The sequence below is a fragment of the Sinocyclocheilus anshuiensis genome, unplaced genomic scaffold, assembly GCF_001515605.1.
Source record: "Sinocyclocheilus anshuiensis isolate Anshui unplaced genomic scaffold, SAMN03320099.WGS_v1.1 scaffold451, whole genome shotgun sequence".
Lineage (NCBI taxonomy): Eukaryota > Metazoa > Chordata > Actinopteri > Cypriniformes > Cyprinidae > Sinocyclocheilus > Sinocyclocheilus anshuiensis.
In genome coordinates this window covers 277,985-295,658 of record NW_015549630.1, presented here as the reverse complement: position 1 = coordinate 295,658, position 17,674 = coordinate 277,985, and the positions used below count along the sequence as shown (strand labels likewise).

At 37.8% G+C, this 17,674-nt stretch overlaps 1 protein-coding gene across 1 annotated transcript in view; it reads left to right on the top strand.

Annotated features, from left to right (window-relative positions):
• The window catches only part of lmx1bb (LIM homeobox transcription factor 1, beta b), a 74,524-nt gene that overhangs the window by 50,488 nt on the left and 6,362 nt on the right, over nt 1–17,674 (top strand). The window contains exons 4-8 of the mRNA XM_016448608.1: nt 7,136–7,368; nt 9,112–9,287; nt 10,222–10,299; nt 10,770–10,836; nt 15,571–15,729. Coding sequence (XP_016304094.1) covers nt 7,136–7,368; nt 9,112–9,287; nt 10,222–10,299; nt 10,770–10,836; nt 15,571–15,729 — 713 coding nt within the window. The remainder of the gene's footprint in view (nt 1–7,135; nt 7,369–9,111; nt 9,288–10,221; nt 10,300–10,769; nt 10,837–15,570; nt 15,730–17,674) is intronic.

Sequence of the window (17,674 nt, the reverse complement as noted above, 5' to 3'; positions counted from 1 at the left end):
GTTCAGAGAGTCTGAGAGAGATAGATAGATAGATAGATAGATAGATAGATAGATAGATAGATAGATAGATAGATTGTAATGTCACCTATATGTAGTTTAGTTTATATGTTTGATCATATTTTAATTTTGTGGAGCAGGAAGAAAGAGCACTTCATTTTCCTGAATGCATTACATGTGCAGATTTTTTTAAGCAGAATGAAATGCAACAAAAGTCCATAAAATGTTATAAAACATTGCTGTACCTATTTAACTCTCAAATGTTCAAAAATGCAAAATACAATATCAGAATAATTTTTCCAAAGAATATGCAGCATTCAGTAATGATTTTTTTCCCCACTTCTAATCTGTAACTGTGAAGCTGCCCTAAACTGTTTTCTCTCACTTTTCTTTGGATCTCTCTTTCTGTGTTGGTATCCAGGAGACAAGATCCATGTCACAGATGGAACAAACAAACAAAAAAAAAAGATCATAGAAGCCATGTAGCCTGTAACCAGGTAGCTCCCAGACGCAGTGTCCATCAACTCTCCTTCAACTGACCCCCCCCTCACAAACACCTCAGCGTTCGTGTCTTCATGATTGACACGACCAGAACACATCGCAGGCCTGGGGGGCTCGGCTGAAGAAGCCTGGGGGGACTGACTGTCTTCAAAGTGATTGTTTACAGCTGTTAGACAGAGCCTTTGATGGAAATGTGGTGACATAAGAATCCATTCTGAAATCGTTACAGGCTTTTTTTTTTTTTCGTTCCCATGCATGTTCAGTACAAACGAGAGGATAGGTGGGGATGAGAGCATGTGTTGCTAAATGTACGACGATTATCGAGACGCACACTCCCCCACACCTCTCTCCCTTCTCTAGACTCATCTTTAATCTCCTCTGGGTATGTGATCCTTATCAGCGAGTTAGAGGCATTGAGGGAAGGTCTTTAGTGGTCGGGAAATCATCGCTAACATGTGATGAAAGCTTTAAGATGTTGTCAAACTTTAAGTTGTTCATAAGCTGTTCAAAGAGAAAGCGTGTACTCTGACGGCAACCGTTCTGAGAGGAATTGGAAGGTGAGGCCTAGACGTTTTTTTAATCACAGAAATATCTTCCTCTGATGAGCTGTCAAACGCTCTGTCCGTGCAAGGCACAGACACCCTGCAGGGAAAATATCATGTCAGAAAACAGGGAACGTGGAGGAATTTGGGCGCTTTTGAATGTAATGTACAGGGTAATGAGTTTGGGACATAGCGCATGCCAGATTCAAACCATTATTTTGTTTTATTTATTTAATGGGAAAAAAATCTGTATAATATTTATTCTTAATAATAATTTTCTTTTATTTTAATTGTTTTAATTTTACTTAATTGTAAAATTTATTGAACTTAATCTGCTACCTGTTGCTCTAAGATTCCAATGGTGGACATTTCTTCTCACCAAACATGCAGTCTTGGTGCGTGAATACCAATTTTTCTGCCGATTACACTGGACTGTGAGAGTCTGGAAGCAGATAATGATCTTTTCTGAAGTTATCTGTGTGGATTATCTCTGATTTGACTTGTGGGGTCTGGATCTGGGAGGGTCTGAATCAATATTGGCATGGCGATGCCTGAATTGTGTCTGTTGATCCAAATGCGAGGGTCTTATCTGCTAATCTGTGCGCTCAGGTTTTTGCTAGGGAGTGTACATCCTCAGGACAAACAAATTGGGTGTCTGAAGGACTTTAAAGTCCCCCTCCCCCCCAATTATGTTTGGTCTGTCTTTTTCTTCCCCTTTTTTGTTATAATTTGTATTAAAGACTCAATATGCAGTCTTGGCTTTATAATTCATCATTCACACACATTATTCACTCTCCTCATAGTTTCCACAATAAGTTCTGTTTCAAAACTCAGTCAGCTGCCTTGCAGTCTATTGCTTACTATGTCTTCCATCTAGAATGAAAATTCTATGGATTGATTTGTTCTACATAGGCAACTACATAGCAACTCTGCACTGATAACTTGACTCCTCCTGTTTTCAGTAGTTTAGTGTTAGCATGTTGCTAAGCTAACACCACAATACTCTTAATGAGCATTAAAGTGCATAGCACATACAAAAATTGGGTAAAATAAACAATTTTAGAGTTGTTCAAATTGTTTTGGACACTTTTTGACTCAGTTTTGAATGATATGTATGTTTGTACGCCATCTTGGATTAATTTTTTTACTGAGCTTGTCGCAATAAATTTTTATCAGTGAACGATACATATATAGGTACTGTATATCTATAATATATATGCTGCTTTGTTCTCTATCCTAATTTTAGGATTATTTTTTATTTTATTTTTTGTTTTTTGTTTTAACTTCGCAAATTATTCAAATGCATATTTATTTAAAAGCATAAGCATATAAAATGTAATTTTTATTGGTATTGTTCAGTATAGCATGGATAGAGTATATTTATATGTTCCATGAAGGTTTTTTTGTTTTGTTTGTTTGTTTGCTTGTTATTTGTCATATTTGTTTATAACAACATATTATTATTACTTATTTAATGTATTTTATTTTATTTATTTTAGGTGTTTTATAAGGCAGCTCAATAATGTACATGCTTCTTCAGACTCTTTTTGCTCCTTGAGACCAATAGGAGAAAAATTGGGATCTGTAGATCTTGTGTTTTGTGTGCGGTGGTAGTACTTTCTCTCACTGTAGAGGTTTATTAAAAAGGCCCAGATGTGGAGATGCATCTGAAGGATTCTACTCTCTAGTCTCTCTTCAGCTTTCATCTCAAACCACAGGACAGAAATCCCCTCCAGAAGACGTGCGGCGTCCCAGTAAGCGCTGTTGTTGTTTATGTCTGTCCTAACGTTCGGTCCGCTCTTCCCCTGCATACCCATACTCCGTTGCTCACCCAGGCTAATCAGGTAATGTTACGGGGGAATGAGATCAACCAAGGACCCCACCCCGGTTGGCCTTCGCCTGCTCACACTGCGGTGTTGTTTTAAAGTGCATTCTTTCGGCGCTGAACTTGGAAAGGTATTAAAGTGGGATTAGGGGCTCCTCCACAATCCAGCGCTTGTGTCATTCACTGGGCTGCTCTCTTTCACCCCCCTCATCCCGGCCGACTCCCTCTCTCTCTTTCTGTTAGCCCCGCCTCTGCCCTGTTTGATTGTGGAGATCAGTGGGAGTTGAAGTGACTGTACCTTTCAAAAGGAAAAAAAAGGGGTAGGGTTAAATCCCTACTCCACTGCTACCTGCTAATTCCCCTTGTTCCTCCAAGAAGGATTTACTTCTGCTGCCAGCTTGTGAAAGGCTTTCTCTGCCCATCCGAAAAGTTAGTCGTTGCCTTCCTGCAGAGGTGTGGTTGCTATAGCAGGGGCGTCATGCGTGGCTATTCCATCAGAGGTCCCGCTGAGAATGGGGAACGGGTCAGGGGGGCTGACGACAGCCAAAAAGTCCGGATTAGATGCCGGGACAAAGCCAGGACAGGAAGATTCCAGAAGGAACAAATGGGAATTACAGCAGCAAAAATAATGCAAAGTGACAGAGAGGGGAAATAGAAAAATAATGGCTTACAAGATTAGAACGGGTGGGGAAAAAGGAGGTGAGAAGAAAAGAGGCGGATGAAAGGGAATGTTTTCATTTGGATGAGAAGGATCCTGAGAGCGGAGCGGCGTCGAGGTGAGCGGGCGAAACTGGAAAGTGTCACCACTTCTCAATAGGGTTCATTTCCTGTGCTTTCCGGCCTTTTTCGCCCTGGAGTCTTTGACGAGGATTCGCATTGTTGAATAAACATTGGATTCAAACTGAGTCATGATGACAGATTCATTATTCTGTCTGACTTGTTTGACAGATCCGGCGTGTAACTGGTTAATCTAGCCAAAATATTACGTCAGCCATCGTTTAATGCAAACGTTGTGAGTGTTTGGATGTGTTTAGACAGCAAAAACTGATGGAATGTGCAAAATCATCTTGTTATTGTTACCAACTCATCTTCTTTACAGATGTTTCACAAGATCAAATCACAGCGCTGTGGTCTTCGTGCCAAAAATTACAACCATGCTAATCTTCAATACTTGCTCAATACTTGATTTGTGGGGGGGAAATAATTCTATTTTCATGTGATTAATGAAATCTGTATGGACGTAATTGCTTGAACAATTGGGAGTGACCACAACAGATCAGGCCGTGTCTAAACACAAAATGATGAAGGTGTGTTTCTTCCTTCTTATTCCTTCGCTCAGATTGGAGAAAGGAACCAGGTAGACGGATATCCCACAAACACAAGAGAGTTGTTGGCATGCCAACAGTTTAGTTGGGATTAATAGTTTTCCAATGGCAAATAAAAATCTTCTAATCTTCTTGTTGTCCCACAATAAATAAAAGATTATAAGCTTATGTTTACCGTGCTAATGCCAGTAACCATATTGTTATTCTCCCAAAAAACTGAGTTCTCAAAGTTCTTGATCCCAAAGATCCCAAAATATGATGACCCACTTGTGAAGGAGTTAAAATAAAATCCCATTTATTAATCCCATTAATAATAAGCATAACATTATTAAGAGAACATGATGTTACATTTTAAATAATGAATAATAAGCCAAATTAAACTATATATTGTCATGTGATTAGAAAATATTAACCAACTCAAGTTATTAATTATATGATATATATTTAGTATAAAAATCCTTATTTTATATTTTATATTCATATATAATTAATTTGACTTTATTTATTTTTATTTAGTTTTTTACATTTATTTCAAGTTTTGGAACACCAGTTTGAAAATGTAAATATAAATATGAACTAAATATAAAATATAAACTAATTTAAATGAAGTAAAATACAGTTTAACAGAAACGGCAATGATTAAAATAGTACATAATATAGTACATAAAACTTACAGTATCTGCCAATGAGTATTTGCCAGTTATTTTCCAGCATTAATAATGATGCTGCTCCATAAATGACAAGATGATTCCACTGTATGCCACATCGTTTTATTCTCGTGACATCTCAAAGGATGCCCATAGAAAGTCTGACATGCAAAACAACAGTCGCGACAAAAAAAATACCCAGCTATACAAAACTCCAACAAACAGCGATGCAGCTGGTCGTGTGTCCAGCGGGCTGTGATTATCAGTCCCCCATCACCATCTCACAATGAAATTACCATCACAAAAACCACCATATTTACACATATTCATCTGAACTCATATTAACACATATTCATCACTGTCAACCAACCCTGTCCACCATCAACAGAATATGATGATGATGGGCATTCTCCCTGTCTCTCCCTCCCGATGAACAATGCCACAGATGAAATGGAGAGATACACACAAGCGCCGGGGCAGCTGTCCTACCAGCCAGAGCAAACAAAAGAACCAAGGCTAATAAATCAGCTTTTATGGGCTGGACACTGTCACACACCCGCTTCCTGTAGAGGTGGGCTCCCGCTGAACCTCACAAGATGAGAGCGAGATGGTAATATCTCTGCCTGTAATGAAACCAAAAGGATTTTATCGACAACGTTAGGAGGAAATGAAGGCTGTGGGGGTGTCTGCGGTCTGTTATGTAAACAGACATGTATTGTGGCATAGCGTATGATTTTAGAGTTTATCTGACAGGAGAAGAGTTCATAGCAACATAGTGTAAATTTGCATTAAATATGAGTGAACAAATATTTTTGTTTCTATTTTAATATTTTATTTATGCTATTTTTTATTTTCTCCGATCAACAGGTTGTTGTCTAATCACAAAAAATGTAAAAATCTCTCACAAAAGAAACTTTTAAGCCATCTCTTCCCTAAGAAATAACTTCCCGTTTCAGTAGCATTGTGTGAGTGGCGCTGGAGCCTGTCTAATCACTGCAGTGAGCGGGGTAAAGCCAGTGGAGCTGAGGGCCCACGCCGCTGATTGAGGTTTGCTGGTGCGTTGGGTCGAGAGGTGATCCCGTATTTCCTTCCATTGGGTTCTGCTGAAGCGTTGAGGAGTTATCCAGGCTGCATTAACAGATGAGCCAGTGTCAAAGCAGATCACTCTGGGGCTCAACCTCATGCCCCCTGCCCCCTTAATCACCACACTATGATGGACAAGCACATGTAAAGACATTCACCTCTGATGCTTTACTCTTACTGTATTTTTAAATCTCTTAAAGGGGAAGTTCACTCAAACAAATGTCCATTCTATCATTATTTACACACTGTCATGTCATTTCAAACCTGTATGCTGCTTGTTTTTCCACCATGAACGTAGTGCAACTATTTGAAAAGTAAATATGAGAGAATTCAATTGTTTGTGAGACATATACATTGCCATGAAACATTTGGGGCCAGTAAGATTTTTATTTTATTTTTTATTTTTTAATTATGACAATTTATTCTGCAAAAACACATTAAATAGATCAAAAATGACAGTATAGATGGTTATAATATTACAAATATTTTAAATTAATAACTCTTTGAGCTTTCTCTTCATCAAAAAATCCTGAAAAAGAACACGTGTAATGGTTTCCACAAAAATATTCAGCAGCACAACTGTTTTTAACATTGATAATAAGAATTGTTTCTTAAACAGCAAATCAGCTTATTAGAGTGATTTCTGAAGGGTCATGTGACTGATGGCTAGAGTAAAGATGCTGAAAATTCAGCTTTGGCATGACAGGAATAAATTACATTTTAAAATATATTCAAATAGAAAACAGTTATTTTAATTTGTAACAATATTCAGAATTTTACTATTTTTACTATATTTTTGATCACATAAATCCAGCTTAAATGACTCTAAAGGTCCTTGCACACTGAGTACGTAATTTTCGTATGCGTTTTTTTTTTCTTTTTTTTTTCGTATTCATCATCCTTTCCTATCAAAATGCTTGCTACAGATGCGAAAACGCAGAAAACTGAACCTGATCCAAAAATTTTTATGACAGACGAAAGTTTTGGAAGCAAATGTGTGAACGTGATTGACACAACGTGAGGTCGTGCGTGCGAAAATTTCAGATGAGAATTTCAAACTCAGTGTGCAAAGACCTTAAGAAGCTTCGAAAACATCTTACCAACCCCAAACCTTTGGAACGGTAGTGTCGGTTTAGAGCTAAATTTTGACCTTATGTCTTTTCAGATTTTTTGATCATTTTCACATTTTTCTCTTTCTCTTTGTCACTTTCTCAGGTTATTTGCGACCAAATGCAGCGGGTGCCTGGAGAAAATCGCCCCCACAGAGTTTGTGATGCGGGCACTCGAGTGCGTGTACCACCTCAACTGCTTCTGTTGCTGTGTATGTGACCGACAGCTGAGGAAAGGGGACGAGTTTGTACTGAAGGACGGACAGCTGCTGTGCAAGAACGACTATGAGAGGGAGAAAGACCTCCTCAGCTCTGTCAGCCCTGATGACTCAGATTCAGGTATGAATATTAATCTATACACCACAGACCATGATGCCAGCAGCGTATTCATTAATATATTTTTAGGGGAGTTTCAGAAGGCTTTCTTTGCTCTGTACAACACAGAAGAAGGTGTTTTGAAGAATGCTTCAACTGTTTTTTGTTCATACAATGAATGCCAAAACATTGACTTTTATTGTATGGACAGAAAACACTAGAACCATTTTTAGAAATATATTCTTCTGTGTTCTACAGAGGAAAAAAAATACACACAAAGGTGTAGAATATGGCCCCTTTAATTATGAAGAGCAGTTCTGACAGAGAGAAGCCACACTGTGCTGTCTGATGTGGGCAAGTTAAGTTGCTGGAAAGAAGAAGAGCTTGAATCTCTGTGAGTGACAAGAAGGATTTTAGGCCCTGCTCACTTCTATCAGCCCCTCAGACTCCTTTTCCCTCACTTCACCGTAATGAGGCATCTCACCAAGCCTCACTTTTACCATCCCCATGTGGATTTCATTTAAACGCGTGCACACGCACACAGCCCACTCTCTCAAACACAGAGAAATTTGTCAGATGCTTCAGCAAGACTGCGTCAACTTTCTGGGACAATTGTCTCTTTTCTATTCTTCCTTATTATGTTTTTTTGGTATGTTCGTTTAATGTCTCTAAGTTGACCTGAATGCAAGAAGTGAAGTGTAATTTCTAAGAATTCGTTTAGTTTGCAGTACACCACAGAAAAAGAGATCAGAAACAGATGAGAGAGAGGACCGAATCAGCCCATCATGTTTGTATCTCCCGCTGATCACTTAAAAAGGCCAAACCACTTGCAGGCCTAATCACCAGAGATGTTCACTGCTGATGCCACAAAAGCCACTAGTGCCAAATTGCAGAAGCCCTTAATCTCGAAAAACAGTCACGCTGGGAACGTGCCCATTTGGGTTTTTAACTTTCGAACCAGGCCACGTTATGGAGTTTGGCACCTTTTTTTTAATTACTATTATTATTCTATTAAACACAAGCTGATGTGGCTTATTGGATGAAACCTCCACCCACTGAACAATAAAGCCAATCCCCCGTTTGACTATAATAATTACAGTAGGAAAGCCAGGAGCCATTTTGTGAATATGGCACATTAGCTGGACCTACTGAGAGAGATTATCATGACACAGGGCAGGCTTGATTAACCCGCCCGAGGATCACCTTAGACTAATTGAGACACTTTGATTAGTTCATATGAACAGGCAGTGTACATTTTGTGATATGAGGCGAGATATTGAACTTTTTGGATTGGCGAGCTTAAATTCTGCTCTTTTGCGAGCATGTTCACTGTTTGAATTTGTGGTTTTGCTGTCTGTTTCACTTCCCCTGGATATTAGACCTCATAATTTCCCGTATGTACTCCACTTTCATACCTTCCCCAAAATGTTGCATCTGCTGTGTGTTGGATTCTTATCAAAGATTTATATAGTGTAAAAGAGCCAAAGCCGTGCGCTATTCATTTTAAATGACACAATGTCCAGTCCAATGACAAATTCACATACTCCACAGTCAGAGTTGCCGTTTTGCAGTGGATGTGGCCCACTCATGCACTAATAAATTGATAACAAAAGTATTAAAACCACATGTGTCTCCTTTCATTGTGGATGCACTGTGACTGAATCTCTTAAAATTGAAAAGAACAAAAACATCTATTTATCAGTAGGCTGTCTAAAAAGTTGCAGAGTTTTAAAAGTAAGTACCTGTGAATGATGGATTTCTTTCCAGAGAAAAGCGAAGATGAGGAGCTGAATATCAAGCCGGAGAAGGGCTCAGGAGGAACCGGGAAGGGAGATGATGGGAAAGACCCAAGAAGACCCAAGCGACCGCGTACCATCCTCACCACGCAGCAGAGACGTGCATTCAAGGCATCCTTCGAGGTTTCTTCCAAACCCTGCCGAAAGGTGCGATCAGTTTCCTCCATCTCTTGAACACCATCTTTCTATCGAAGTCATTTGTGACTCAGAGAAAATAAAAATGGGTATTTATGAGACATTTCATTACACCAAATACACAAAATAATGTTCTTTTTAGCAGCATCATATGACCCCTTTAAAATAAGAAATAGTGGGATATAAATTTGCAGTTGTGATATCACAATTACTTGAAAGTTGCAATTAATGATGCAATTGTGAGATAGGAAGTTGCGATTTAAATTTTTAGTAAGAGTTATAATATACAGTGTAACATAGTTACATTGTGAGATATAAAGTCACAATTATGAGAAATGAAGTTGTAATGTCAAAATTACAACAAAATTAAATTACATGGTTTATGAAGTCACAGTTATGAAATATCAAGTTGCAATTACGTAAAATAAAATGAGAAAAAAAATCACAATTACAACATATGCAGTTGCAATTGAGAGATATAGTCACATTGTAACATTGTAAGAGATAGTTACAATTACATGGAATAAAGACTGTGACAAGTTGCAGTTAACATCGCAATTGTGAAATAATATGAATTTGCAACTGAGATTTGAAGTCACAGTTTTAATAAATAATTGCTGTAACATTGTGAAATAGTCTCAACTGTAAGAAATAAAATTGCAATTGTGAGAAATAGTCGCAATTATGTTAAAGTTTTGAGATATGAAGTTGCAATTGTGAGATGCAAAGTCACATTGCAATAAATGGTCAAATTAACTAGGAAAAGTATAGCAATTGTGATATATGAGGTTGCAATTGTGAGGTCAAGTTGCACTTACGGGAACATTTTGAGATTTAGTTCTAAGAAATATATTTTGAAATGACACAATAATGAGAAAAAAAACACTCTAAGGTGGAAATGGCCTTCCATATATTACACAGACTCGATTTTTGTTGTATAATCTAGGTAAGAGAGACACTGGCTGCAGAGACGGGCTTGAGCGTTCGCGTGGTTCAAGTGTGGTTCCAGAACCAAAGAGCTAAGGTGAGTCCAGACCCTGTACACTACCTTATTAATCATCCAGTATTACCCACACAAACCTGATAATGTACATCCAAGGACCAGATAACACAACAATTTTCAAGTAATCCTCCAACAACGCACTAAACTCCTCGCAACTGCTGCCAAAGGGAAAAAGCAAGCGAGGCTCGAGACAGCAAATCTCAGTTGCTATCTGCCTGAAGCTTAACCTCTCGATGCATTCCACAAAAAACTCCCCAAGAGTTAGAGAGAGATGTATTCACATCCATCCTGCTCTTACGTTAGTGTCTGAAAGCCACCTCAGAGCCCTGATTTTATCTTCAAAAGGCTGTGGATAATATAATGCAGCCAGATCAAGCTTGGCGAAGTTCAAGCAGAGGTGAACAACAAGGAGCATCTCTCTTTAGATAGCCGAGAGTTGGTCTGGGGAGTCGCGAAGTTTTCTGATTGTGCTTTTATCGTTATTTTTTCAGATGAAGAAGTTGGCGCGGAGACAGCAGCAGCAACAGGAGCAGCAGAACTCCCAAAGGCTGGGCCAAGGTAAAATGTCCTAACATGAACCTAAAGGCAACTGCATAGGTCCAAAATACCACAGAAAGACGGAAATCAACATAAATGAATAGCATTTACAGTATCTCCAATCTGTAGACTGTTTTTGCATTTTAAGAATCCTGTGGAATTGAATTTTACATTTTAAAACAATTTAAATGCTATGGAAGCCCGTTTCTGCAAAAAATAAAAATAATAAAAGGTAATTGCAAGTTTTATCTCACAATTCTGAGATTTTTTTACATCATTTACAATTTACATCTCTCATTTTTCTCAGAATTGTGTAATACAAACTCTCAATTTTTACTTTTTTTCTCTGAATTGTGATATATAAACTCGCAATTGCAAGTTATAAAGTCAGAATAGCAGGGTATAAACTCGCAATTTTGAGTTAAAAGTCAGAATCGCATGATAAAAACTCAAAATTGCAAGTTATAAAGTCAGAATAGCGGGGTATAAACTCGCAATTTTGAGTTAAAAGTCAGAATCGCATGATAAAAACTCAAAATTGCAAGTTATAAAGTCAGAATAGCGGGATATAAACGTCTCAGGTTACTTATGTAACCATGGTTCCCTGAGTAGGGAACGAGACACTGCGTCCTCTAGGTTTCCCATAGCGACCCCTAGAGGACGCAGTTCGAAGTTCCCATGAAAGGGAACTTGCAATTGCAAGAAAGTCGAAATAAAAACAATTCTGACTTTTTTTTCTCGCAAATGCGAGTTTGTATCTCACAATTCTGACTTTTGCAGTTCTGCAATTGCGAGTTATAAAGTCCAATTCTTAAGGGGAAAAAGACATATGTTCTCAGACTTGCGAGTTTATAACACGCAATTGTGAGTTAAAGGGTTAGTTCACCCAAAAATGAAAATTCTGTGATTAATTACTCACCCTCATGTCGTTTCAAACCCGTAAGACCTTTGTTCATCTTCGGAACACAAATTAAGATATTTTTGATGGAATCTGAGAGCTGTCTGACCCTGCATAGACAGCAATACAACTGAAATGTTCCCAAGTCCAGAGACGTAGCAAGGAGATCAGTAAAATAATCCATGTGACATCAGTGGTTCAACCGCAATTATACAAAGCTACGAGAATACTTTTTGTGCTCAAAAGAAAAACAAAATAACGACTTTATTCAACAATTTGTCTCCTCCGCATCACCCTGTAGCGCCATTTTGGAGAATATCAGCTGGATGTAAACAGCGTATGCTGTTCTGTGTCAGCTGCGTCACATGGATACGCTGTTTTCGTTCAGATCAAATCACAACAACAGATCTGGCGTGACGCAGCTGACATTTGTGTTCCGAAGATGAACGAAGGTCTTACGGGTTTGAAACGACATGAGGGTGAGTAATTAATGACAGAATTTTCATTTTTGGGTGAACTATCCCTTTAACTCACAATTGCGTGTTATAAAGTCAGAATTGCGAGATATAAAATCAGAATTTTATTTCTCAGAATTTTTAGTTTAAATATTGCAATTCTGAGTTTTTGCTCGCAATTGCGACTATATCTCACAATTCTTTCCTCATAACTTGCAATTGTGAGTTTATATCTCACAATTACTTGAAAAAAAGTCAGAATTCTGAGATAAAAAGTCGCAATTAACATTAACATTAAATTAACATTTACTAAAACTTTTATCCAATTTTGTTAATTTTAACTTTTACTTTGCATAAATCGTAAAAGGTTTTGTCTTCTTATAGGCAGTTTTGCTTCATAACTTAGACATTGTGGTCAAAGTAAACTTTTTAAAAGAATATCTAATGGTAGAAAGTGAGGTATCCCAATTGACCTCCATCCACATCAACCCTTGCTGTATGAGTCGTGTCCACCCTCCCAAAAACAGGGTGAGCGACACAGGCGATGACCCCTGGTCGCTGTAGATTAGGTCGAAAAACGAGTGCAGCTCTTGTGTGAGGAGGAAGCGTGGAGGTGGACGAATTAATTTACAACATAAGCGCATTGAAGTTGCCTCCACTTTGACCGATCCACCCACCCCTTTCCCTCCTTTGCTGGAAGTGGCCCCAGAATCCCGCTTTCAGTAAAGCAGCTGTCTCAAGTTGCCATGCAGCTGGGCGCAAAGGATGAGCCATTGTGTGTCTGTGATCTTCAAACTCACCGAGTTCATGGCCTTCACATTTATAAGACTATATCTGTTTCTGGTCATGCTTGGCAACATTCCATGTATTAACATCGTTTTTAAGACTAATTTTTCATTTGAGAGTGTTAAAGAGCTAATCCGTCAAGTAGCGTCTTTTTTTGGACAGTTAATATGTTGTTGAGACGATCCAACTGAGCTTCTGTAACAGATGAGTTTGGATGAGACTGTCTGGAAAATAGAAACATGAAGAATATTATTCCAAGCTCTACGGAGGAGGACAAATGTTTCCTCTACAGCTCAAGAGTCTTAATTCCTGTACAAATATTTGTTGTAAGGCAGTGGAGTCCATTCCTCCATAAGTCATATTTATTTCTTCACTCTCTGCGTTTGTCTTTAGAGACTGTGGAAATAACCGTAAAGCAGTTTTATTTTAGAGATAAAGTTTGAATACAGAGAACACATTTTCCTCTTATGGTGTCTTGGATAAAGGTACTTGTACTTAAGGCTAAATTTTAATAATCAAACATATTAATTCCACTGAATATATGTGGCTTATAATATTTCTTAGTATATTTAAGACCTGTTAGCACATTTTATTTACATTTTCGATCCTAGACATATAAACGCATTTTTTGTTGTTTGAGATAAAAGCTAGTCTTCCTGTATTTATTTTGTGTAAAACTGAGGGTTTATATTGACATTTTATTGCTGAACAGACCCCCTTGTGCCCGCTCTCCTGCAAAGCCATAATCCAGGCGATCATTGAATCATCTTCAGTGATAAACCACAAGCAATAATACTTTTATTTTATAGACCGATGTTGGACTATTCTCACGATGCATTCATTTATGGAGCTTTGACTCTGCTGTGTAGAGCAAAAAGACCACTGTCGAACGTCAGAAGTGTAAAGTCATCACATTGACACTAGTTTCTCTCTGTTTGCTTCAGCACTTTTGTGGCCTTTGGCTGGGTCACATTTAATGGGATAATCCAAGTCAGATAGTGATCCATCTTTGGTCATGAACCTTACCCTCATGAACCAATAGAAATGTTTTCTCAGAGAAACGAGAGAAAATGATAGGGTGATGGAGACGCTCGAGAGAGACAGCTAGGTGTATATGAACTATTCTGGTGGTCTGAGATATTGAGAAGTCTTGTGAAGTCAGACTCCCCTTCGGGAAATACCATAGCGGTCTTGAGTAGTCCATGATGTCATGAATCATGGAATTGGGCTGGAATATGTCATCCAATGGAGCCCCACGGTTAATACATCGTTATATTTGTTATCGTAAATCCTGTCTGTCATGGTTATAAGTGTCAGCTTTCCAATAGTTTCAGCTATGGGGCCAGTGATTGGTGTGAAAACATTCTAGAAAAGACTTGCTGCGTCATGTTGTGGTTCAAGAGTATTTCAAAGTTTAACCGCTACCTTACAACTTTATGTATTTGGGTCAGTGAAAGCAAGAAAAGAAAAATCTTTTACATAAAAAAAACAAAAAAACAAGCTTTGCAGATGAAGACATACTTAGTGGATGATCATGAAAACCTTTGTACCACATTTATACAACTTTACACCATCACGAAAAGTTTCAATTGAATTTTATTCTAATTTTAATTTTAAAATATGTTTTCAAGGGAAAAAAATGTTACAAATATCATAAAATATTAATTCATAAATATGATGTTTTTTTCATAATATTATGGTTTGCACACATGACATTTTACAGCCTGAACTGGCTTTGTCTTGTCATAAAAAGGTCAAATGATTTAATATTTTAAAAGACTGATATACAGTCATAAGGGTTTGCATTGGTCCTCTCTATTATATACTGTATATATTCCATATATAAGGATCATATATATATCATTTATACAGTATTTTCCCTGCATGTTGGTTGGACCACTTTTGATTTGGTGGACAGAATACTTTATACTTTTTATTTTTATATATTTTTTTATTTAATTTAATGTAATTTAATTTAATTTAATTTATTTTTCTTTCTTTCTTTTTATTTATTTAGTTAGTTAGTTAGTTAGTTATCTTTTAGTTTTAGGGGTTTTTATGATACTCAGTTACTTGAAAAATCATGGATTATGGGTTAGCAAAGTGTCAGTGTGGTAAAACTCAACATCAGATGTCTTTGCATCAGAGTAGAAGATGTAATGGAAACTTGTGAAAGCCTGTAGAAATGAAATGCAGACATCTTTCTTGCGAGAGCTCACCACTCAAAAGCAGAGGACTGAGATGGTGGGCTCCAGACTGGAAGCCACAAGAGTCATTCCTAGCCCTCGGCATTGAGTATGGCTCATATAGAGTACTGCCCTATAGGGCTGGTGTCACAGCGTCTTCTCCCACTACAGAACAAGAGTGTTTCTTGTTTGTTGGTTTTCGTGAAATTCAACTTGATTTCGAGGCCAGATACCAGACCCAGTCTTGATTTTTGGAGAAACCCAATCCACTAGAAAGAACAATTCTTACTAAACGAAGCATTAATGTTTTGCATTATGTACAGTTGTTAAACTAACTATGCTCTCCAGTTCGCAGAGATGATGTCAGTCATCCCTACCGTGAGAATATCTCAAAAGCTGATCAACATCGACTTTTTTTTTCCCCTTCCAGAGGTGATGTCCAATCGGATGGAGGGAATGATGAACTCCTACACACCACTGGCTCCAGCCCAACAACAGATGGTTGCTATGGAGAACGGTTACAGCACTGACCCCTTCCAGCAGGGCCTCACCCCTCCTCAAATGCCCGGTGACCACATGAACCCATATGGTGAGCATCAACCCATGAGCTCTGTCATGTTTGCTCCCTGAAGCTGGGGCATGTGTTTGGACCACAAGGTTCACAAAATGCAACCATACCACCCTTCTTTCCTCATGAGATTACACAAATGCACCACTTTATTTTGAAGTTTTCCTTCCAAAATGAATTCAGTGTGTTTCAAAACCATACTCGCCCCATCCACTGTTCCCAGAGCGTCCCGTTTGGTTTATTCGCCCTGGTCTCATAGGGATTAATGGTGTAGTCTGTTATGCTGTGTGACACTGTCTATTGAATTTTCGTTAAAGAGCCGAACGATGATCTGTGGTGCGCCATGTAAAACAACAATGGTTAACCATGATGACTGACGCACAAAGTACCATGGGAAAGCATCCATGGGTCTGTTAGCAAAACAACACATTGAACAAAACCATTTAGAGCTAGCCACATTCGTCAAAATTTGGTGTAAAGTTTGGGTAAGAAGCGAACTGTAATTCCTCAGAGTGAGGCTGTTTCTGCACAACTCCAGTTGTTCTCACTATTATTGACATTAACTTCAAGCATTAGGCACATAAATCTGGAGACATCGGTCATAGGCAGCCTAAGAACAGGTCCCAAGTGTCTTGTCATTCATTCTCCTGAATGTATATACAGTATACACACACACACACTGATATTTTTAATTATATGAAATTTTATATTTTACACACACTCTTGACGATCTGCAAGGGTCTCTCTATGGTATAACTTCCCATTTTACATAATTTTTTCTGTACAGTATGTTTCAGGGTTATTATAGTACACTAAATCTAACACGGAAACTATATCTAATAATGTTACTTGAAGTAAAATAAAATATGAAATGTTTTTTTCACCTACCTATGTCAACATTTCTCATCTATATACTAAAACTAAAACTGAAATAGAAATATACTGTATCTATCTATCTATCTATCTATCTATCTAGATAGATAGATAGATAGATATTACTATCTGTATATTACTATATATTACTAAAACTTTAACAATTAACATTAAAATGAAAACTGAAAGTTTAAATATTAAAACTGATTCAAAGTATTAATAAAAGCGATAATAGTATATCTGTGATATTAAATTAACAGTAATATGTTTCTCCATGTTGGCTGAACCATATTTAAATGTTTAAAATAATACAACCCCAATTCCAGAGAAGTTGGGACGTTTTGTAAAAATGCAATAAAATCAAGAATCTGTGATTTGTTCATTCTCTTTAACTTTTATTTAGTTGACAAAAGTACAAAGAAAACATTTCCAATGTTTTTACTGACCAACGTAAATGTATTTTGTAAATATGAACAAATTTTGATTTTGATGGCTGCAACACACTCCAAAAAAAGTTGGGACAGATGCACGTTTAACACTGTGTCACATCAACTTTCCTTTTAATTACAATGTTTCGTTGTTTGGGAATTGAGGATACTAATTGTTAAAGTTTTGCAAGCAAAATTTTTGTCCAGTCTCTCTTGAAACAAGGCTTCAGATGCTCAGCAGTCTATGATTGTCGTTGTCTGATTCTCCTTTTCATGACTGGTCATACATTTTCAATAGGAGTCAGATCTGGACTGCAGGCTGGCCTGTCTAGCACATTCACTCTGAGTCTACGAAACCACGCTGTTGTAGCACATGCAGAATGAGAGCTGGCATTGTCTTAATCTAATAACCATGGACTTCCCATGAAAGACATCATCTTGACGGCAGTATATTTCTCTGTACAACTCCAATATATGCCTCCATGTCAATGGTACCTTCACACATATGCAAGTCACCCATGCCGTTTGCACTGATGCACTCATATACCATGACAGATGTTTGCTTTTGCATCTGTCACTGATGAAAGTCTGGATGGTCCCTTTGGTCTTTGGGACTGAGAACTCGAAATCCATTTTTCCCAGAAACAAGTTGAAATGTGGACTCA